This window comes from Gavialis gangeticus, unplaced genomic scaffold, assembly GCF_001723915.1.
Source record: "Gavialis gangeticus isolate Ggan-Ray unplaced genomic scaffold, GavGan_comp1, whole genome shotgun sequence".
Classification (NCBI taxonomy): Eukaryota; Metazoa; Chordata; order Crocodylia; family Gavialidae; genus Gavialis; species Gavialis gangeticus.
In genome coordinates, this window is record NW_017729022.1 from 109,754,074 (window position 1) to 109,779,048 (window position 24,975).

The 24,975-nt window shown below is 43.4% G+C and overlaps 1 protein-coding gene across 1 annotated transcript; it reads right to left on the reverse strand.

Moving 5' to 3' along the window:
* Window positions 1-1,704: 1,704 nt before the first annotated feature.
* Window positions 1,705-15,138, reverse strand: GPR19 (G protein-coupled receptor 19). Its single transcript, XM_019515973.1, has 2 exons — window positions 14,212-15,138; window positions 1,705-3,245 (listed from the first exon to the last, which is right to left on the reverse strand). The coding sequence occupies exon 2, from the start codon at window positions 3,227-3,229 to the stop codon at window positions 1,976-1,978; it is 1,254 nt and encodes a 417-aa protein (XP_019371518.1). The 5' UTR covers window positions 3,230-3,245; window positions 14,212-15,138; the 3' UTR covers window positions 1,705-1,975.
* Window positions 15,139-24,975: the final 9,837 nt, after the last annotated feature.

The window sequence follows — 24,975 nt, forward strand, 5'->3', positions numbered from 1 at the left end:
ACATATTATATAACATCTGTCCGTGTTGGTGCCGTAGCAGGGAAGGGGGAACCAGGGAGCCCTTCTCCAGTGCTCCTATCCAGCAAGCAGCTAAAATGTGATGGCAAATGCTCCCTGAATGCAATGCTGTGGGGTTTTTTCATTGCTGGGACTACTATGTCCTTGGGGATAGATAAGGAGCACAGCTATGTTTCTTTCTCCCTGCACATAAGCCAAGAGGCTGTTTTGATCAAACGGGGAATGCCAGCTTACTCTGGTTTTATACTGGCAATAGTAATAGAAGCTGGTGAAAAATGTGACAGTTCTTATTAGTAATCATATTATTTGGCAATGTCTATTGCCTTTGATGGCAGAGAATCAAGAGAGAGAAAAAGAAAGATGGCTTTGATGTATTTGGACAATTCTTGTCATACCTTAAAGGCAACACACATTTGTAAAACATTACTGGGTTGTGGAATTTGGTTTTAAAACACTTACAGAAAATACCATGAGTGCCTGAGGCTAGCTGTCAAGTCTTTTTAATAATCACTTGGTTTATAGTAGCACCTAGTGACTCCACTAGGTCAGGGCCCTACTAGGCAAGATGCTGCACAGAGACATGGTGAAGAGACAGAGCCTGTCTGTGGAAGGGAAAGCACTAATTCTCCTCTTCCTCTTGCGTATGTTCCTTCCATATGCCCTCTCTTTTGGGCAGCTCCGCCTCCAAGGTATCAGCCTAAAGCTCCTTTCAACATGAAAGCTCCACCTTTCAACTGACCAGGCTGTTCTTTCATCATTTGCTTTGGGGTTGGTTCCTATCTCAGCCTTCCTTTGTCATGTGGGGGTGTAAACCCTGTCACACCATCCCATGGAGCTCACACATGTGACACAAGTTCCTGTGCACGTCCTTGGTCTTTTTTTTCAAAGCCTCGATTTCAATTCTAGTTCCTCTGAGGTACATAAGGACTGAGTCCGTATCTTAAAGAACCTTATTTTACCCATAGAAATCTTACCCATAACTTTTCATAGCATCTGACAAAGTAGTGTGTCCCCTACAAAAGCTCATGTCTCTCTGAACCCCTTAGTCTCTCAGGTAGCACCTGGCCCTGCCTTCTGCCTTATCCATATGATCAGTTCTAATGAACTTGTGTGAAAAATCTTTGTACGTTTGTAAGTCTTTGTAAGTTGCAGACTTAGTTTTGTACTTCTTCCATTGATCAAGGTGAAGGGAAAAATGTTTCATGGGCCACATCTACACTGCTGTCAGGGGTGTGATTACAGCAAGTGTAGGCAGATGCTGTAATCTGACAGTTGTAAAGATGAATCAGCATAGGGTATGCTTATGAAGTGAGGACTCAGTGTCTTCACTGGAGTGACACCTGTGAGGCAACAGCTAGACTAAAGCTAGCTCAGGCATGTCTCCACATGCTGCTATTACACTTTTGACTGCAATGTCAATGTAGCCTTATGAATGTTAAGAAGTCAGACAAAAGTGACAAGATAAGGGAGTTCCTCTACAGGAGACCATGACAGATACCAGGTGGGATATTCAAATACATTCAGCCCCAGCTTGAGCTGCTGTTCCCACTGAAAGGTGTTTTATCATTAACTTCAAGTGGAGCAGTTAGTTTCAAAAGATACAATCCAACACCTCAGCAGGGTAGTAATAAGGGAGCCAATGTGGACTCAGTGGGTTTACATTTTTATATGTAGTGGCCAATATACAGTTGAAAAAAGTGTTTTTCCTTTCATTTACATGCAGATAGTGTGAGATTTTTTAAAAAGATTGTTCCATGAGTCTAATTGTTCCAAAAAGCAGAATGTAACTAAATAAAAATACTGTATGCAACAAAATTAACGCATTTAATAAAATAAAGCATCTTTTTCTCCCTAACAGTTGTATGCCAAAATATGTAAATATACATCTGTTCCAAAAAAAGAGATAAAGCTCTTTGATTTTGTGGTGCATAATAATTATTCAAAACAACTAAATCACTCAAACAAATGTATTTGGTGGGTTTGAATTGATAGGCCAAGCAAGTTTTTTTTCCTTTGCTTCTCTGTCAAATGAGTCATAGATTGAATCTTTGGTCACTGTTTTTGCCGGCACTGGGATTTCTGAGATTCCAACATAATTTTTTTTGGCTATCCTTGAACTGGTAGTGATGGTGTACGCGTTGCTTCGGTAGCATTTCATGGAGGACATGCAGAATGTTTCTTTCATCCCCCTCCTGAAGTTTGCATTATACACAGAGTACAAGGTAGGTTTCGAGGCTGAAGAACTAAAGGATATCCAAGTGATAGCCATGAAAACTAAGGAACTCTTTCTGTAGTCTGTCTCCTGGGGGTGCCACAGCTGCACCACATAAAAGGGGAGCCAGGTCAATAGGAACACTAAATTCAACATCAGGAACATCTTGATGGTTTTCACTTTTGTCCTTGGAACAATATTCATGGTCCTCCGGACTGTCCTGCCATCAGTGCCTATTCTCCAAATGTACTTGATGACCTTTTGGTAAAACAGGAAGATGAGAATGGAAGGAATCAAAAACCCCACCAGGAGATGCATGATGCTGAAGATAGTTCCATCCCAAGAATAAGGGAGAAAAAAGTTGCAATGATTGTCCCAGCTGGAGCCATAAAAAAAGAAAGCTGGGGACACAAAAGCAGCCTCAAAGACCCAAGATGCTGCAATCATTTTCTTGGCTTTTTCTCTGGATACTTTGAAACTTAATGGGTAGACAATTGTGTAGAACCTATCTATGCAGATAGAGAGCAGCACGTAGATCTGTACTCCAGGGGTGAGGTACTGAAAATATCTCACTAGCTTGCACATAACGTTTCCAAGCATCCACCTGCCAGAGGTGAACTGGAGCAGTGCAAATGGAGCACTTGCCACACTAATGAGAAGGTCAGCACAAGCCATGGAGACCACAAAGTAGTTGGTGGTAGACTGAGTCCTCCTGCTCCTGTGGATCACTAAGCAAACCAGGGAGTTCCCAAAGACAGAAAACAGCCACAGTGCTCCAAAAACTAGGCTGGCAGCTACTATTTCCCCTGGCCTCAGTTCATAATGCAAAACTGTATTGTTCTTCTCTGGCCTGTGCTCCTTGGATGAATCTCTCATTTCATGGCTTGCCAGAGGCATGGAGGTTTCAGTGTAGCTGATATTCTGTAGTGGTAGCAATAATGTAGGGAGAACAAAAGCAGCTTTGTTGTTATCCATACCATGGGCCAACACCATAGTCATGTTTTCTGCTCAAGTTCTGCAGAAAGAGAAGCAGGAAGATTATTGCTGAAAGGTGCACAGGGGGAAAACTTAGTCTGAATTTATTTTCTGTCAGAGAAATTTAAATCCAGAAAGAATCATTTGATAATCTCACCTGACCTCCTGCCTCTCAGGGCTTGACTACACTGTGGTGATGGTACGTCTTGGCCAGGATGTGTCTGAACACACCCTGCTCCCTGTAAAAGCAGGCATGCTCTGAACTTTACATTTGCTGACAAAGGTTCCTGCAGGTGTACCTCTTGAGGCAGCTCTTGAGCCTATATTCTTTGGTGTGCTTGAGAATGGCTGTTAGGGATGAGTCCAGGACTGCCACACTGGGGTACAGGCCTGGGTGGTTGGGGCAAGGGCAGGGTATTTAGCTCCATCTTGGTCAGGACACACCACTGGGGTGTAGATTAGCCTGCAGAGGCCTTTAATTTTCAGCTTACATCAAGCCCAAAGACTGTAGTTAAGCCAAATATGGCAGTCTTCAAAAAACAAAACCAGCTAAACTTGAACAATACTCCCCTACACATACTCCCTCCCCTGGCCTTCCTCCTCCCAGATCTAGTGTGACATAGGTAAAGATCAAAGCAATCAGTGCCTGAAATCACTGTTCTGGTTGGGTATTGATTAGGTGAGATATTTCTAAATGACCCTACTGGTGAGCTAGACTTTACGATGCACAGATGGTAAGGGTTTTATGGCCTGGATTACAAGGAATCATTTCTGATATTCAAAGATGGGGGGAAGTTACATTATGTTTTCTCATTGTGTCCTAAATCTTCCCTAATCAGTATATTATAGGCCATAATCCTACTATCAGTCAATAGGAGCTTTGCTATACTAATGTACTGTGAGTGACAGGAGAAATGGGATTGAAGTTTGGACCTGAGTGCATAGAAAGCTACAGTAATGAGACCATCACAGAGGAGACAGTGACTAGTAAACACAACAAATGCTGAATGCTCCACACTTGGTATTTTATTCATAAACTGTCCATAGACTCACTCCTCCTAACTCCCTTGGCTGTAGGCTGCCCAGCCCACTCCTTCTTGTTAGCATTTTTTAAACTGCAGTTTGCAGAGTTGTGCAAATGGCATCCAGAAGTGTCTGAATTGATTTTTTTTTTGTTTCATGGCATGTTTAGGGAGGGGTAAAAGAGAACACGAGGTATAAATGCTGATCTGCCAGGGCCTGTACAGGGCTGGTTACCTAGATCCCTCTCAGGGGTCAGGGAGAAAAGACTCCTCTTTCCGCTCTGCTTGGCTGAGGAGATGCTTCTGCTTCCTGTAAAGACTCAAGGGAGAAGATTCCTATTGCTTCCACTCCCCTTTGGGAGAGGAACAGATGATTCTACCCTTTACTCTTGGAGGAGAGAGAAATCAATGGAGTACTATGAGTGACAGGAGAAATAGGGCTGTGTATGGCTGGGTGATGTGCTGAGGTAGTGAGTGGTACTGGGGAAAGAGCCTGAGACTATAAATAGGGTTAATAAATGGAGGACAGTCTGGGTGAGAAACTGACAGTGATCAAATATTGGGCTACACTACATTCTTCAGCAACTGGAGTCACTGGTACTTGAAGGGACCATCTGGACACCCTGGCCTTGCCTACCTTCACCAAGTTCCTGCCCCTAGTTCTTCTTCTTCCCTCAGTCATCTCACTTGAGGATGATCTGGCAAAACAAATGGGAGTTAAAAATAGTTCTGTAATCAGCCATAGGACCTTTGTATGTATGGAAGAATAAGAGAAAAAGGAGGAATAGGAGGAAAATGTGTTTAGGGGCAGCAAGAGAGACATGCTTTGTCTCTTGCTCATAGTATCCTTCCTTAGATTTTGCTTACTCCTTTTTATTCAGTAGGAAATGTAGGCATCTTTGAGTACTGTGTGTTATGAGAGCAATGTGCATGAAGGCTGATGTTTTGAGTATAATCAGGGACTCCAAAGTAGGACATGTGAATTTCTGCAGCTAGAACTAATGAGGCAGGCTATCCAGCTGAGAGCTGTGAGGGAGGGTAATATGTATAGTCACACACGGCATTTGAATGAAATCCTAAAGATGTGCACTGACCTTTTCAGGGATCTGCATGCTGCTTATCAAAACACACACCTGACATTTCTGGAGCACTGCCCAGCCCAGCACTCCGTCCTCAATTGTGTGTCGTGACTTTGCTTAGGAAAAAGAGAGTGAGTGGAGAATATGCTCATCTCTGCTGGAAAATCCTGTAGGTATATGACCGGGTTACTGACTGGTGCAGTCAGCTGTTGCACATAGAATATAATCACTGAAAACCTGAGATTTCTTGAGTAGCTGACAGCTATTTCAAACTGGGAAAAAATAGAAAAGCGGTGTCTGGTTTGGAGCTGTGATAAATGATTTTCTGTGTTTTAGAGTCTACATTAAAAATCAGCCCACCAGTTTATAGTTGCCTGAACTGATCATTAGAATAGTCTGCATTTGACCTCAGTATCAGGGGCTGAATTCAGCCATGTCAGTGGCTTGTTGCCTTTCTCTCAAGCATCTTTCTGAGTTCTGCTAGAGCTAGGCAGCCCCTATATTTTCCCCAATTCATAGCAAACCCCTGCCTAAGTGCCTTAATGAACAGGGTGGATTGGATTTGCAGAGGGGGCTTGATACTGTGAGGTGCTGAATGCTGTAGAATTGTATTGAAAATAGCAGGATGGGAGGGTGCCCAGTATTTTGCAGTCTTGGGCTGCCAGTCATTCACAAAGCTATGCTGAGCACTGTTGCAATGGTCATGGTTCAACCTTCAATGCTAAGTATAAAATTGAACTTAATAATAAATGCTTACTTTTGCAGATAGATTTTTTCATTTGCCTGGAGGCCCAGATGCATTGCAGGGGGCCAAACCCCTCCTGCACCCCTATTCCTGCACCATGCCTTGGAAATGGAGCCACTTCTGGGATCAAGCCACAGCAGTTATTCTCTGCTAATTACAGAGCACACCTTTTCAGGAGGGAATAGGTCATGACTTTTGTAGCTAAAACAAAGGGGTAAATTTTAGCTGGACAGAATTAAATTGCCCAATTTGGGATTTAGCTAAAGGCACCATACCAAAACAGCTAATCCTGAAAAAAAGAGCCATGAAAGCTTTTATCACATCAAGCGGCCACAGCCTGGGTTTCATATCTCACAAGGAAAGTAGCAACATCAGCACTGCAGTACCCCTACTGCTTTGTTGGGGCACTGATTCCGTATGGATCTTGAAGGAAGACAGGCATTTCTGGAGTCACTGACACAAGCCAAAAGTCACCTGACTTCTCCTGGCTGGTTCAGGGAATGACAATATTTCAGCTCAGGTTGAGGACCATTTGACTGAAATGAAGACATTCAAAAGGTGTAATGTTGGCTTTTGATTGCATATGTTGCAGTGTTAAGGAGGCAGCTCTGGACAAGGTGCCATCAGAAAAGGCCTATATTGTCTGTTGGACTGTTAAAATCTACAACACCCTTAGCTATGGTGCACATAATTTTCAGATTAGCCATTGATACAATGGCCAAGATGGCTCTGTGGGATCAAGTCACATCTCAGGATGGGGTCCTTTATACTTTTGCATTTCCTGAGCTGCCAGTTCCTTAACCAGGAATCCCCAGCATCCAACGCAGCAGCAGCTCCACCATTTACCCTAGTCAAAGTGAGAAGTGGAGGAACTGCTATAGTGGATTTACACCCTCAGAGCATCCTCCCAGGCTGGAGGGAAAATCCCTTTGGCAGCAATATTGGCTATTTTTTGCCCACTTTTTCCTGGCAGAGCAGCGATAAGCGCTGGCAGCACAGCCCACTAAATTGCATGTTAGTATAAACTGTAATAGGATAATGCTATGAAGTGGGATCTAGTTAACCAGCTGAAGAAGAATGCTTCGGACTAATATCCTTTCCCTTTCCTCTTTGCTCAAAAGTGTTACATTCAACTGTGGCTAGCAACTAACTGTGCAAGATATTGGGCTTAATACAAGAGAAATGAAATTCTATAGTCTGTTGTTACCCAAGAGGTCAAACCAGATGACTTAATTGTTCTTTCTGGCCTTAAAAAATTCTCTGTCTATGAAAACCACTCTTGTCTTATCTCCCTAGTGAGCCAAATATGTCAGAAACATCTGTTTGGGCAAAAGCCATCAAGAGAGCATATCCAATCCAGCGCTGTGTCATCCCTAAACATTCTGGGTCCTGATGTTCACACAGCAGGCAACTCTGTTGCTTTCTGCATTGATACATGGAGTACCACTGTTACAAAGAAGCTGTTTACAACCAAATGCCGTGTAGTCATGGATGCAGCTTTTAAATGAGTAGGATTATGCAGGACTTCACCAGTAGGCACAGCAGACAAGGAAGAGCTGTTTGGCCCAAGACACAAAAAACTGTCTGATAGGTGTCCTCAAAGACTGGAGAATGGCAAGAAATTGCTTTGTCGGTGGGAAAGGAGAAAAGCAAATTACTTTGGACAAGTGCCAGGATCCATTAATTCTTATTCCCCCAAATGGAGTTGGAAACTTTTGGTGTGGACCCTATATTTGTGGTTGCTACCTGACCAACAAAAATTGCCAAACATAAAATTACTATAATACTTACTGTCTGGAAGGACCTGACATTTTGGCACACATCACCAATGCACTGCAACTAGTTCTGGTATGAGTGGCTGCTGCCAGGAAGGGCAATGGTAGTACCCAATTATCTCTCAAGTAAAATGATAGGAGCAATGTTACATTGGATATGATCTGTGTCATGATCATATAGTAGCAGATGTATTCTGTAGAGTTACATACAATGCAGTTGGACAGTCATCTATTAGGGTCTGCCTATGCAGGTAGCTAGTCCAGGATAGATATTCTTGATATAACATTCCTGATCACTTCCCTCTGTGGAAGCTCTTATTCTAGAATACAAGTGAGAGAGAGGACTCAGGAGGAGCTATGACTGTAGCCTTGGGATTGGGAAGATTTAGGTCTCTGGCCCTGCTCTCAACCTTTGTCTATATTTTATCCAGTTGCCATTTCATGTAAAACAGGTTGCAATGTAAGCTGGACTGGCAATACAGATCAGTATGTTTTAGACTTGCCTGTAAAGAATTAGCTTACTGAAGGATGAGGTCATTAGAGCAGGAGACCAGGCTAATTTTAATAAATGCTAGGCATATACTCAATGTCCAATAATTATGTTAAACATATTTGGTGGGTAAGGATATTACTATAGCATAAACCAAGATTTTTTTTTATGTGGAGTGGCTGGGAATAGCCATAGTGACCTGAATATTTTCTTCATCATTAAGCTTCTCTGTTTTTCTGCCTTTCCCCTCTCCCCCTACTACTCCCATTACAGCAAGATATAAATGTCAAGAACAGCTAATTGCAAAGGGCAAAGTTTTAGCCAGAGGAGCTGGCCCCCAAAATGAACACACTACTTTTTCAGGTGCCAAGGGGTTTGTGTTTTGGTGGTGTGGACCACAGGACAAAGGGCAAAGACAGCCCTGAATCCTTAATCAGTTTTGAAAAGCTTGGCTATAAAGTGACTGGAATATAGAAAAGACCACATAAGTAATCAAAATTAGGATTTACTCCAGAAACATAGTAGTGTCCATGGTCTGCTTGTTTACTGTGCTGGCTGTTAATGAAGATTCCTCCTTCAATCCATCAGGGGTCTTATTTATAGAACTTTTCCACTATTTCCTCTTTTTTGAGCATGAAATATTTGTGGTTTTTTTCTTCCTTCAGGTACCCAAACATCTGAATAAATTATTTTGAAATAATACCTTTTTGAACATCAGAAATGACACTATCCATCCAGTGAGCTTCTTGATATCACACACAGGTGATTCTCCTAAAATAGCCAGTGCAGCCACATTATTTCAGACTTCTCTGCCCTGCTGGAAATTTTTGTTGTTGTTGCCTGGATACTGTGTACGAGTGTTTAGTTTACATAGTCTTGAGCAAATTTTTTAAAATGTGGGCAATAAAAGAATAGTGGCCATACAAGCAGATGGTGGTAGGACTAACAAATATTGTGGGCTGTTCCCGCCCTATTAAATCCCATCTCTTCAACTTACTTTCCTAGTTGGACATACACAACTGCTTTGGATGCACCAAAATTGGCCAGCGGAAGACGTCAAAGCAGCAAATTTTCCTCTGTTACCCAGACACATGTTGGGAGTAATTTCCTTGATTTCCTAAGAACTGTAGCATTAGATGCAGGGGTAAGCAATTGTTTTGGCTGGAGGGCCACTTACTGAGTTTTGGCAAGCTGTCAAGGGCCACATGGGTTGCCCTGCCCCCTGGTAACCATCTTGGGACTGGAAGTCTCATGCCCTCACCCTCAACCTTTGCCACCAGAAGTACCTCCCCTTGCCCCCAGGAGTACTCCTTTCAGCAAGGGGTTTTGCCATCTCAGACCCAGAAAAATACTAAATTATATTCTAAAAACTGAACATCTACAACATTAATTAATTTGATTTAAAAAATATTTTTGATTTACATGCGTTTGTGTAGTGTACATAGGTGATTAAAGAACAGCTTAAAATTAAGTCTTACTTTTGTATATTGTGGGGGATTGGGGGTCATGGGGATAGATTTGTGGGGGGCTGTTAGGTGTGGGGATGTGGGTGCGGGGGAGGGTGTGGGGGTGTGAGTGTAGGCTGAGGGAGCATGCGGGTGAGTATGGGGCTTGTGGGGGGGTTTGTGTGGGGGCAAGAGTGGCTGGGTTGTGTGAGAGAGTATGGGTGTGGGGTTCTCCGTGTATGGCATTGCAAGGAGGGGTGTAGGTGCATGTGTATGATGTGGTGTGTTTGTGGGACTCACCCTATGACCACACATGCACACACTCTCTCTCTCTCTTTCCCTCCCTCCCTCCCTCACTACACATACACACACACTGTGTGGAGGATCTTATTAAGGCTCCATTTAAAACCTGGGGGCTTTATTTAGCACCTAAGAATAATTTCTGTAATGAAATGCAACTCTGTATGCATATTTATGTTGTCAAAAATACCAAGATGATAAGTGGATCTTCAGGTGTCATGAGACATATAACATAGCTTATTCATACAGAAGATAAGATGTTTATGGTAGGAGCTGTATGAAATTAAGTCCAAACTAACCTAGTGTGCTGAGTAATGGTATATTTTGTGTGGACTTGTTGCCAATTGTATGAACCGTAGAAACAACTTGCTGCATCAAAATGGGAAATTATTTGAAGACATTTACTGAATGTTCTTAATAGAATCAGAGCCATTGTGGTCAACAGGACCTTCTGTATTGGCTGGAGGATAAGCAGAGGGATGGCAGAGCCCAGAGATCCTGTGGTAGATTGACAGTTTTTCTCTTTGTGTGTTTGTTTTTAGATTGGTGTAAATGCCTAGGCTTCATTCTATTTAACACTTAAGATGAAGTTACATTTACACTTAGACCCATGAAGGGCACTTAAAACATGAGCATCTGCATGTTAAAGCTTGTTAACTCATGCTAAAGAGTCCTCTTAGCATCTCAAATTTATGTTACTTCAGGTGAGGATTAACTCTGGGCCATGTTACCCAGTTCATGTTAGTAACTTCAGTCTGATTCATGGAGATAGAATGAGCACTTTGCAGTCCTTCATCATCCGAGGATGCACTGCTCCCAGCACCCCCTCTCCATCTAGAGCAGGGATAGAGTACAGGTGTCTTGGCTTCTAGCCATATCCCTGCTTGCCAGCTCTCTACTGGCAAATCTGAGCTGTGCAGGCAAGAAATGGTATTAACCCTTAGTGTGTAAATGCCCACAGTGTGTTGTAACTTATGGTCTAATTATAAGGTTTAACTTCACCCTAAGCCTGCTTTAGACTTATTTCTGGTAGTGTAAAGAAATGTAAAGTATCTGTAAGTTACATTTACACTAAATTTTAGGGTTCCTTATACTGCCAGAGAGTGTAAAGTATAAGCAGGAATCAGCCTACTAGCAGCAAACTACATCCCTCAGTGAGTTCAAAGAATGAATGCAACTGTCTTGAAACAGGGCTGTGTCAGATAGTGGTGGGCTGTGCCTATACTGCTTACACCCTGCACAGAGCTCAGCTCCTGAGAAGGGATTCCTACTCTGAAGGATGGGCTGGATCTGCTCCTGGAACCATTTTCATCCCTCAGCCACTACAAGTGGTGGTATTTCCTAAAAGCCATCCACCTATAGCATCCAAATGAAACATCACTCACAGTCAGTTGTGCAGGTCTATGCTCTTCCCTCTTCTTTCTGAATGAAATGGTTAACAGCATTGACACTCAGATTATCACTGGACCTCTGAGTTAAACCTGAGTTGAACACAGAAGGTCATGCCCCTTACCGCTATTGTTCCAGGAACTTTGCTGGCTCATCTCTGCATCAGTCACACGGTTCATATTTTTGATGTTTCCTTCATAACCATAGCAGGTAGGGACTGGCTTTTAAAATAAAAACTGCGATTCTTTGGAAGATATAGTTTCAAGCCTGTGCTAGTACAGCCTGTGGACTCCTTTTGAACCTTGTCTGATTCCCTTGTGTGCCATGCAGTTAGTAGAGTCCAAAGCTTTATATTTTTAATTTTATCAAGTGTCTGTGCTATACTAATATAAAAGATAATGCATCAAGCAGCTATTCCAAGCATTGCATTTTTCTTACCCGGCCCCCACAAAAAATCTTTTATTTTTCTAGCTCTTGACACTACAGTATAGGATAGCAAGTAGTAGGGTTGCAATGAACTGAGGAAAGCACTTTTTGCTTGAAAGCTTGTCTAACATTTCCTCCACCTCTATGGTTGGTCCAATTAAAGGTATCACCAAAAACCTGTTGTTTCTCACATATAATATAGCAAGGCAGACATGAAATGATAAGTCCAGTTTTTCCATCTAAAACTCTTTGGATCTAAAACTGAATAAGTTCAATTTATTAAATAAAATGGAACTAATTCTGATCTCAGTCTTTATAGTGTAAATTGTGAGTAAATTAACTGGAGTCGATACAGTTGTACTGGCATAAGTGAGATTGAAACTGAGTTTGCTGTTTTTTTCCAGACAGCTTTATACAGTGCAAGAGGGGAAGCTTTTGTCTGGAGAGAGATTTTGAAATTAAGTTGAGGATTTGGGGAATGTTTCCTGCTTTTTTTTTTTTTGTGATTCACCTCTCCTGCAGGGTTTTTTGTACAGAGGTGTAGCGATGTGGCTGGGGGAGCTGCCACAATCAAGTGGCTGCAGTGACAGGCTGTCACTGACAGCCATTTTTTCCACCCCCTTTGAAGTCCCAGAGCAGCTGCCCCTGTTGCCCGGCTGTTGTTACACCACTGTTCTTGCATCTTGCTCTGAAAGAGATGGATGCTATCTATTTATGGCTGGAGACACAAAACTAGACTGGATGGGGTACTGTTCCTGTACAGAATGGCACTTTCTATGTAAAATATCAATGTGTTGCACATATTACATTTCATAGTCATCTTCTGTAATCTGAAATGAGTGAGACATGGACACCATATGCTCTACTGGTAGGAATAGGTATAATTCCATTGAGGACAATGAAGCTGTGATTGTTTGCATCAGCCTGGAATTTGGTTGTTTATCATCACCAATACAAAAACTCACATTAAGTTACCAAAATGCTGTTAGGTCAGGGCTTTTTTCCTACTGTAATTTCTAGTGGTTTTTAAATAATACATTTATACATTATGAATGAATTTTTGATGACAACTTACTAGAAGTGAGAGGCTGCTAAGGATAGGGGACTGGTGCTGTATAAGCCCAGCTGTGCAGGGATTGGTGGGAGTTACAGTTTATAGTGCTCATTGCATCCTCCCTTCCACCTCCCACTCCTGTTCAGGTTTATGTCTCCTACCTGGTGAATGGGAGCTCCTGGGTGGGGGGAGGGAGGGAAAGAAAGAGTTAATAAGCAAGGAACCTGAGGCATGGAGAAACCTAGTGACTTGCTAAATGTCTAAAAGTCCAAGATATTTAAATTGGGTGAGTAAGCTGGCTGGCCAATCGATATGGGTACCTGAATAAAAGATTAGCTTTGTAAAAATGTTATATACCCAACAGGCTACATTTACTTTGATGGGAGCTGCTGGTTTGTACCAGGACTGCTGAAAATGGGATCACTTATATAGGTGCCTTCCCATGGCCTCAGAAGTATGCCTTCAAATTTCTATTTCTGCAAATCTCTGGAAGAATCAGTAATACTACAAACCATATATGCCTTTTTGCAAGCAGAAGGGAATGCTTCCTTTCCACAACACTGGAGAATCGATGTGCCAAAAGCCAGATGGATAAACTAAAAATATTGCTATGCATTCTTAGGGACCGTGATCCTGAATTAGAGCAATAAAACTCGCTCACTTAATTGGCTGCAGGTAAGCACAGGTGTTCAACTCTGTAAGGCTTTTCTAAATAGCTCCATCCAGTGTCCCATCACAGACCAGAGAGATAAATTGTTACTATTTTCAGGGAAAGGAGAAGAATAACCAACAAATGACAGAGAAATCCAAAAGCAAGTTTTAAAGCAACAGCAAAGGGAGAAAAGCAGTTCTTGGATATAAGAATGTTAATGAGAGAAAGAAAAAACAGATTTTTTTGCTTCATCTACATACAAGTCATTTCTCCTCCTGTTGCACTGGATCATGTCAGTTTTTTAAAAGAACTATAAATAAGTAACCTGACTTTAAAAAATGCTGAGTGTTTATCTGTTTCCATCAATCATTCCCTGTGGTGGCTTTCTTCTGCACTGTGCGCTTTGTTCTGTTCTCAGTATAATTGGTTGAAATTCAAGCCACAGAGAGCTCCTGACCCAGTGCATCAACCCTCTTGCTAAAGCCCATGCAGGCTTTAAAGATAGGATAGCAAAACTCTGACAAAAGAAAAGAAGAAATGAAAAAGAATACCTTTTACATATTCAGACGGAAAGCTCTCTCCTTTAACCATGACATTGTTCAATGTTCAGTGTGCAACAATCTACATACCTGTTTCCAAACATAATCCCAGAGGTGCACTCCTGCTTCTTTTTTCTTATTAGTAATCCCACTTAACAGTGCTGTTTGGAGGGCACCACTCATACTGGAAACTGCAAAGCATGTTCATACTGGCTCAGTAGCTGCCTCTGCCTGGATATATAAATCTGTCTCTTGGGGAGGGTGCAATATTTGTGCTTGTCTCTTTCCTTTGATGGAGAAAGGATGACGTTTTGCTGGGCTGGCTTGTTGGCACCCTTTGCTTTCTGAGCTCCTGGAATACATCACATGGGGAATGGATCATGTGGCTATTTTTTCCCCCAGAATCTAGCAATCTTGTTCCTCCTCCTTCCCTCTCACCCTGCCTTTCAAGCAAATTGGCAGCAGTCATGGATGAGATTCTGCCCTTGTCTGATCTTGAGACTGCCAAGTGATTGGGATACTCATCCGCTTGCCAGTGTCCTACTGCCAGCCTCTGGTTTCCATGATCATTAGGAGACAGAAACAGAGAAAGGAGAAAAGTCTTCTTCTGCAGCAGCAAATGCTAATTTCTCTGCAGTCTGCTTTTAAATCCAAGGCAAAAATGTTTCGGTTCTTAAAAGATGTTCAGTACCATGGAGAGCAGCACACTGCCTGCCTGGCTGATCATTTGTGCATATATTCAACAGCCATTGTTACACCGGGGATGTGATGATTTCATTAGCTTCTCTTTCTCTGTCAGTTTTCAAGGCAATGCAGTCACTAGATGAAAATGCAATGTAGCCTTTCCTATAGGTTCTTCAGAGCTGGAGTCTTTAACCCACTCACCTCCAATTGTACTGGAGAATGTCCCCATCATTTTATAGCCAAAATTTCAATTTTGTGGCATTCTTTCCCTGCCCACCCCATTTGCCTCCAAACCCAGTTAGGGGCAACCCTAGTATGGAAACCTGCAGCTGTTCCTGCTGTGTCTAGCTAGCAGTGCTGCTGACGTCCTGGTTGCTATGGTGCTGTGCTTTTTGTTAAAGAGGATGATTGCCTTCAGTGATGGTCACCATGGGACCCTGGCAATTGAAAGAAATGGAGAGAATGAATGAGGGAGGAGGCGAGGAGGAATATTTAATCAGCATCCTCTGAGTTGAATTTCTTCATTTTATCCTGTTGTTAACATACAGTTAGTTACATTCCCTTTAAAACATCAGAAATCCATGGTTCAGCCCACACTCTAATCTACCTTGCTGCTACATGGCACCTTTTCTTCAGCAGAAGGCATTGCACAGACACCATCTGCCTTCTGTTCACTCTCTAGTGCCCTCCGTGCAGCAGGATAAAGAAATTATTGCCCTTTCCTAAATCCCCATGTGCAGATAATGACAAATGATTGCCACAAGCCACTGTTGCCTGTGTGAAATATGTTGCTGTGACTTTAAGGGAAAAATAAATAATTTTGATTGCGTTTGGAGTTTTTCCCGCCTTTCATCTGCTGAAGGGATGCCTGTGTGGGCAGCTTCTATCCTGAAACAAGAAAATTCATAACCAAGGAAACTGTGGTGTGTGGCTTTTCATTGCCCATTAGCCAATGCTATAGGTGCTATTGTCAAAATAGGTATGTATGGCTATATGACTATAAAATGCCCCTACAAAACTACAAATAGTTTTGCAGCTTTGCCTGTCACAATCAGCAATACCTCTTCATTCATTATGAATCAGCTAGTGGATAGATGTTGTTTTCCATGTTAGTGCTACACAGCTGTGAATTCTGGGGGGAAGTTTCCTTCACCAGATTTGGAGGCATTTTTTTGTGTTTGTCCAAGGCATTCATAAATAAATGACTCTAACCACAAGTATGGGAAAGAGTGCTGCAGCCTGCCAGACTGGCAGGCACAGAATATATTGTAAAGATAAAGTAAAACTATATATACACTGGCATTAGCAGATTCAAAAGAAAGTAATTTTAGTTCACACATGCAGAGTCAACACGTTTGCATATCTCATAATATTCTGTGCCTCTTCCTACCCTATCAAAAATGTATTCATCCCATTATTCCCCCATGATGCCCCAAAATGAGACTTGCTGGGGCACAGGCCTTGTTCCATTCAAAGAGAAAGGGGTGAACTTCACTCATGAATAGTCCCAGTGATAACTTCTGACTAAGGATTAGTGGCCCAAGATAAGGGTCCCAACACTGGATACCTGGGGTGCGTCTGGATGAATGTGCATGTGTGGAGCGTGATGTTGCACATCATCTGCAGCACCACAGACTGCACACACTGTGATCTGAATAAAGCAGAGTGGTGCACATGGAGGCAGCATGTGCCACCCAAAACCGGAGCCTGGCCAGCTGGAGCCACACTCCAGCTGTTGGCCAGGTTCCACATACCAGATCGCTGCTGCTGGAGCCCCAGGAGGCTCCCAGGACTCCAGGTAAGGCTGCTGGGGCCAATCCAAGTGCTGGCCCCAGCCCCTCCTTCCCCACTGGGGTCAACCTGCTGTGCACTAGAGTGCATGTGCACAGGGGTTCTCTGGGTACAAGTAGTAGTGGCACAACTATGTGCTGCTGCTATTTGTCCCCAGGGAAATACACATGCATGCTCATCTGGATGTGCCCCTGGAGTCCATTCTTCATTCACCATAAACTAATTGCTCCAACCTATGGATAAGACCCATCCCTAATAAAGCTGCCCCTTCAGTATTACCTGCATTAAAAATGGTTCAGTTTGTGGTTAAAATTATAAGTGACTTTTACTTGCAGGTGTTTGGTTGGAGACAGAGTTCTTTCATTCTTTCAGTGCTCCTGTCAAGACAACTGGCTAAAGGAATATTTTAAAGTATAAAGGCTTTGAATTCGGTGTGGCTAGGGACTCCAAAGTTTTCTTGCTTCTGGAATACATTTGATGTTGTTACCAATATAATGTGATGTGTGTGTGCATATTGCCAAATATGCCCTATGGAGTTATAATATTGTGTTCTAATGAAACTTCTTGTAACATTTCAGACTATCAGATGAAATATAAAGTTAGGTGGGGGGCAATCATTTTATTCTTTTTGCTCACTATCTTCAATCTTATTGGTGTATTTCTCCTTGAACTGTAAACAGGGGAAGGAAATTCTTCTCACCACCTGCTTTCAAAGCACAACAATGAATGGGGCTCATTCCATTGGGAAATGGTTGGTGGGGATAAATTGGGCACTACCAAAATACAGGTAAAATATAGTATTTTTCTCCTTAGCCAACCTCCATTTCAGATACTGCATCTTATAACTTAGTTCAGTGATTATCAACCAGAGTGCTGTGGCACCGTGGAAGTCTTGAGATCCTTTCAAGGGTGTTGTGGAGTGCCATGCAATGTGTGCACTATTAGATGTTGCAAACATGATTCAGAAGAGGAACCCAGAGATTTCACATAGGAATCCATTGTGTTACAACTGTCCTACCCTGTTGTGATCTTTCTGAGTTTGCTGAAGAGTGCCTTAAATCTAAAAGTTTGAGAACCTCTGACCTGCTGGAGCCTTGGTGGACCATTGAGCTAGCTTGGTTAAGGTGGGTCAGTTCCTGCAAGCAAGGGCAGGCAAGGGATTGATGTGGCCAGCTGTCATATATTTCCCAGCCTGAATGATTAGCTATAGCTGTATTGGCAGGGGCAGCCTTCTGTGTGAGTCCAGATAGAGCAGGGGTTGGCAACATTTTTGGGCTGAGTGCCAGAAAACCCCACAATGTTTTAAAGATGTTGGCATGCCAGGGACAGACAGCAAGGATGGTGCTAGGGGCCCAGTCTTTGTCTTGGTAGTGCAGCCCTGGCCTCTTTTCTGCCATACTCTCTGAGGCATGCCTGCAGCCGCTGCCAGCAATGAGCTGGACTGGGGCTATGGACCCCGGTGCACCCACTTGCAGCCTTGTGGTTGCCTGCTGCAAGCAGCCTGTGCTCTGGGCAGGCTTCTGTCCATCCACCATGGCTTCTCACAGTACGCAGCCACAAGTCTGCAAGCAGCTACACTGGGGTCTGGAGCCCTGGCTTAGCTTGTTGCCAGCAGTGATTGCATGTGCACCTTGGGGAGCATGGCAGAAAATGGGCCAGGGCTGCACTGCACCCAGCTTCTTCCTTGCTGTGTGTCCCAAGGTGTGTGTGCAGCTGCCAGTGACCATGGAGCCAGGCTGGGCTCCAGACCCTGGTGCAGCTGTTTGCAGCCTGCCTGCCCCCTTCTGTGAGCATCCTGGGCTCCATGGTAGTGGCTGCTGTACACGTGCCTTGTGGTGTGTAGAAGGGAAGGGGCTTGAGACAGTGCAACCCTGGTCCCTTCCCTGCTGTGCACCCTGAGGTGCATGTACAGCCATCACTGCCACAGAGCCAGGCCTGGGCTCCAGACCCTGGTATACCATTTGCAGCCTCCTGGCTGCCTGCCAAAGCTGGCCCAGGCTCTGGGCAGGTGCTGTCTGCCATGGAGCTTGGGCTGCTTGCAGCAGGGCTTGCAGCCTCCTCACTGCCTCCCGTGAGCAACCTGGGTTCCGTGGCTGGTGGCAGCTGACCAGAGCCTGGGCTAGCTGTGGCATGTTGAGCAAAATGACCTCATATGTTGTGCCCTGGCATTTGTGTGGGGGGTTGTTGATCCCTGAGATAGAGACTGAAACTCATAATTTTGGAGCAGGTGCCATAACTACATGAACGCCATACCCTGATAGTTTGGACCAGTAATTCAGCTGATGACTAGCTGTGGTAATGCAGGGTGGACAGGGGAGAATAAAATCCTTAATGTTTGCATTCTTTCTATTTTTAAATAAGGAAATACAAATATGCCTTGATTGTTTACACTACATGGGGGGAGGGGAGGAATGCATTCTGAGAACAATTTTCACAGAAAAAGAAGAATTAATATATTTTATATGATGGGCATAATACTATTGTATCTCTTCTGTTACTGTACATTAGAATGTGGCTTACAGAATAGTATAACAGTAATATTGGGAATCACATTTAAAGTAGGGTTTTACTGAGTTTAATGAGACTATTTAATTTATATTATTTTATTCTATTGGCCTGCATAAAAAAATTGCTCCATTTTTCTACTCTGTGGTATTCCTCAAAAGGCGACTTTTAATTGCTTAAATTGAATGGAAATATTATTGTTAAGTTAATGACATCTCTGGGGTATAACAACAATACTGAGTTCCCACCCAGTGTAGCATGGTGTGTCCTAATTAGCAGTCTCTTTTTCCCAAGAGACAACCATGGCAAGAGCTTCAAGAGCCTTACAAACTCAGTTTGCTTTTCATTAGCATGTCTATGTGTGCAAGCTGTACAGTGCAGATTCATGTACTCTATGACTCTGCCAGGCCCTCCTGGTGCTTCTACTGGTAACAAATTCATGATGATATGTTAATTTTGTCTGCTAATTCCAGAACAGCTTTACAGCCATGCATTGGGTGCCATCCTTCAAGGTACCTGGTGGTGGTGGTGTTTTTGCAGAAGTCATGCACAAATACCATGCAGGTATTATAACCACAATGATTTGAGGCATGAAATGTTCGTAAGTGTGCCAGGCCTACCTGTACATATACTGCTTGGTTCAGGCAGCTTCTACAGCACAAAACACAGTGAATGCCATAGAAGGCTCACAAACTGATTAGATACTGCACTAAACACTAGCTGTTATCCATACTGTTTATCCAGAGAGGAGTTTACCTGAGGCAAAGAGTTAAAGGTATCCAGTTCCATTGACTTCAATGATGTACTAGTAACTACCACCCCTTCACAGGAAAGAAGGGAGACTGAGCCAAAAGTTAAATTTGGCCATGCTTTAATACAAGGCTGTCCAACTTCTGAGCAGCCTTCCCTGGTGTACCGGCTGTAGTGGTCTCTTTCAGACCCCCATGGCCACCCCACCCAGATGCGAGTGCAGGCAGCAGAAGCTGGAAGAGGGAATAGGACTTGGAGATCCTTGCAGCAGCAGTAGCCATGGTGAGGGACAGTGCCTGGACAGCCCTAGTCTAACAACTCCAATCAAATGAGCAGGATTCAGCCATGAGTAGAAGCGAATAGTGCCTGGTGCCTTAGCTGCAGTTTGTTACATACAGTTCAGGTTGTATCAAATTTTGCTGTTAATTATTCTGTTGCAGCCGGTCCAACTCTGTGTGAGTGTGTGTGTGTGTGTGTGTGTGTGTGTGTGTGGTGCAGATGGAGAATGCTTGTGTGGGAACCTGTGTGACACTGGGGTCTGATTTTGAAGGAGACCTCAATTCAATATGCCATTGTTTGAGTGCACATAAAGGTAGCCACAGTTTTGCAGTTGTGAGTGCTTTTGGGTGAGTCCCACAATTATTTTCTACCTCTATCAGTACTGGCATGTTCTTAAGATTCTGCAAAATTGCAGGCACAAACTGTGAGGGATTCTTAAAAACAGCCCCCATCTGTCTTTGCACAGTTTACAAAACGGGATATTGATTGCAGGTTGACCACTTGCCAGTTTCATTTCATAACCTTTTGCACTTTCAGGGACCTATTACCTCTGTTTGCTGTTTCCCCCTGCATCTCTATCACAAAGTTTTCCTGCATTTGTGCAGAGATAAAATCATGCTGCACCTTCATTTCAAGCTTATCTTCCAAAGTGGAGGCTGAGGGAGGAAGCAGGGGAAGGACTTTTGTTACCAGGTGTTTGTTGTATTAGACTTTTCCATAAGAGCCTGGGAACTGTTGGACTGCATCACACTGATGATCCATCAGTTCAGGAGTGCAATCTTTGGTCTTGACTAATCATAGAATCACTGAATCACAGAAAATTAGGGCTGGAAGGGACCTCAGGAGGTCATCTAGTTCAACACCCTGCTCAAAGCAGGACAATCCCTAACTACATAATCCCAGCCAAGGCTTTGTCTGTCTGGGTCTTAAAAACCTCCAAGAATAGAAATTCCACAACCTCTCTGGGTACCCCATTCCAGTGTTTTACTACCCTCCTAGTGAGAAAATTCTTCCTAATATCTAACTTAAACTTCCCTTGCTGCAACTTGAGACTGTTGCTCTTTGTTCTGTCATCTGCTAACACTGATAACAGTCTAGCTCCATCCTTTCTATTACCACCCTTCAGGTAGTTGAAAGTTGCTATTAAATCCCCTCTCAGTCTTCTCTTTCCCAGACTAAATAAGTCCAGGTCCCTCAACCTCTCCTCAGAAGTCATGTGCCCCAGCCCTCTAACCATTTTCATTGTTCCCTGATGGACTCTCTCCAACTTGTCCACATCCTTTCTATAGTGGGGGGCCCAAAACTGGACACAGTAGTCCAGATACAGCCTCACCAGTGCTGAATAGAAGGGAAGAATCACTCCTCTTGATCTGCTGGCAACAACCGTACTAATGCAGCCCAGTATGCTGTTAGCCTTCTTTGCAACAAGGACAAACTGTTGTCTCATATTCAGCTTATTGTCCACTGTAACCCCCAGGTCCTTTTCTGTAGTGCTACTGCTTAGCCAGTCAGTCCCCAGCCTGTCAGTCAGTCCCCAGCATAGGATATTCCATCCAACATGCAGGACTTTGCATTTGTCTTTGTTGAACCTCATGAGATTTCTTGTGGTTGAATCCTCCAATCTGTCAAGGTCTCTCTGAATCCTAGCCCTACCCCCCAGTGTATCTATTACTCCCCACATCTTGGTGTCAACTGCAGACTTGTTGAGGGTGCACTCCATCCCATCTTCCAGATCGTTGATGAAGATATTGAACAAAATCAGCCCCAGCACTGAACCCTGGGGCACTCCACTTGATACCAACTGCCAACTAGAAAATGAGCCACTGATTATCATGCTCTGAGCCCAATGATCCAGCCAGTTCTCTGTCCACCTTGCAGTCCATTCATCCAACCCGTACTTCCTCAGCTTGTTTGTGACAATGTTGTGGGAGACTATTAAAAGCCTTGCTAAAGTCAAGGTACATCTGTCACCTAGTCTTCCCACATCCACAGAACCAGTCACCCTGTCATAGAAGGCAGTCATGTTAGTCAGGCATGAGTTGCCCTTGGTTGCCCATGCTGTCTGTTCCTAACCACCTTCTTCTCCAAGTGCTTAAGAAATGATTAGTAAATGAATAAATAAGGAACAGCACTTTGGAAGAAGGCATCATGTTTGCCTTTTAATTAGGTAACTAGATTGTTTTATATTTTGGGGGTAGAGACTTCTTTCCTGGCCAGCTCTGGTGACAGTTTTATGCTCTGAAGCACATACTTTGTCTGCAGGCTGTGATTAGGAGACCTGCATAGTTACAAATATTAATATTAGTCATAACACAATCCATTATTTTATAAAATCTCAGTGACATTATTTGAATTATATTCATGCTGGAAGATTGCTGAGGCCATGAGCCTTATTCAGTATTTTCAACGAGGCTGAAACTGTTCTTATTATTCTGAGATCATTTACCCTATACAGGACATAATCATATACTTAAAAAAATTTGTCCTGAATGACCTATGCTCTTTCACATCAACTATTTCACAGTCTGTTCCCAGAGCCACATTTGCTGCTGATTATTTTGTAACTGTCTTGGCAATGCAAAGCCTTTCTTGCTAAGAGTGGATCTGTTTTGAATTAGGCATTCATTACTGTAGGGTCTGAAATAAATCTCATGTTCTTTTCCTTGGCACCTGTCACATTCCCGACTGATAAACTCCTTTATTTCTGTCAATGAGTTCAGTGATAAAAGCAGACATCAGGTCTCCCAAAAGGTACCTGACAGGATACAAAACGCCATGACATGCCTAAAGCACTTGGGTTTATTTTCAGTGAGGCACCATAAGGAAATAAATTACATATGACTAGATATATTTCTATTTGTAGTTAGCATTTCATACAGTATGTCATGTCTCCTACATTTTGGACCATTATCATGAAGATGTTCTTAATGGTATGTAACTGGCTTGTCAGCCAACAGATATAGTGGAGGTATCTGTAGAGCCGGACAGTAGGAAAGCTACTTTGTTGTGCAGTAAGAATGGGACAATGACTTGGCCCTTCATGAAGCTTTTCGATGGAATTCACTGGGGCCAGAATATGTCTCCTACCACTCTGCTCAGTGATTAAGGCATGAGTTTGAGCCTTGGTATAGACCTTCAGTCTTGAAGGCCACCCATGTTCAACCCAGCTGCCAATGAGTTCCTGGCCCTTCAAGGTGAGGAGCCAAAGGTTGCTGGATATGATACTAGACATATCCCTCTCTTGTGTGATTTAGGCTCAGGATAGGCCTTTGATTTTGACACAGTTCCCTCTTGGCTTAAGGATTAGAGCAGGGGAGTGAGACCATGCAGTCCTGAGTGCTATTCTAATTGCTGCCATTGATCTGAGGTGTAGCTTTGGATAAGCCCATTTTAGCTTCTCTATGCCAAATTCTGATTTCAGTGAGTGTGTCTATACAAGATGCTTTACTGTGCAGTAGATTAGTCTATGACACAGTAAAGCATCACTGTCTACATGTGCTCACATTTACTGCACAATAAATCAGTCCACTGAGCACTTAGCTACTACCTTTAAATACAGGTAGTAAACTAACTGCGGTAGACACCGTGCAGTAAAACACATGTAGATACTGGCCGTGAGCAAATTTGCTCCTAGTCAGCCCAGCTAGCAGGGGGCCGCTGAGGAAAGGGAGCTCTCTGTCCCTGATTCTGGTGCTGCTCGGCTCCCCAGCTCCCCCCAGGAGCTGGAAGCTGATCAGAGCCAGGACTGGGGAGCTCTTTGCCTCTGTCCCTGCTCCCCGCACTGAGCTGGTTGCTCTGGGGAGCAAGTGGGGTCTGGGATTCCAGCTCTTGCTTGCCCCTAGAGCAGTCAGCTCTGTGCAGTGGGGAATCCAGCTGGCTGCTCTGGGGAGTGAGCGGGGACTAAGAATTCAGCCCTTGCATGTCCCCTAGAGCAGCCAGCTCCATGCTGGGTGGAGCTGGCTGCTTTAGGGAACAAGCCAGGGCTGGATTTTCAGCCCCCACCTCCTCCCCAGAGCAGCTAAGTCCATGCCAAGCAAGGCAGCTGCCAGCAAACCCCATGCCTCCTCTTTCCACCCCACTTGGCAGGAGGCTTACCCATAGTTGCCCCACATCCCAGACAGTTCCCAGCAAACCCTCTGCCCAGCACTAATTGCAGTGAAATCAGATGGCCAAACTTACAGCTAGTTTCACTCTGGTCTGCACTTGGAATGAGTTTGGCCCAGACACTTCAGAACTAGGTCCAGCATGTTATCTATTCTATTTACTCAATAAATTTGCTGTAATTTTCCAGGTATAACTGGAGATTTGCCTTGAACTTGTCTCCCCCTCATGGCTACAACATGGAAAATAAATCTGGGGGTTCAGATAGCCCTCTTATCCTCTACTTCCCTTCAATTTTATTCCCCTTCAACCCCTTCTCCTGCCCTTTATTGTCAGACCCTGCTCTTCCTGAATGCATGAAAGTGAGGAGCAACTGTGAAAACAATGACTTTGAAATTAAACATAGTTGTAGTAATTTGCACATAATACCCATAGACTTAGTTCATCCAGAAATTATGCATGCTACCTTGTCTTGAAAGTGCAGCAAATTTGATTACAGGTACTCCATATACATACTTTTAAGAAACACTTTTTGGCATCAATTTGTATATAGAACAAACTATTTTTTTTGCAAATATATAAATTTATATACATACACCTAAACAGGTGCTATCCTGTCTCATGGTTCACTTGACAATCCACACATTTACAGCTTACCATCATCATACCTGTTACAATAAATGCAACCATGAATGAATCCATGCACCAGTGAGCCTGTGTGCCCATTGCCATCTTTTTTAACTG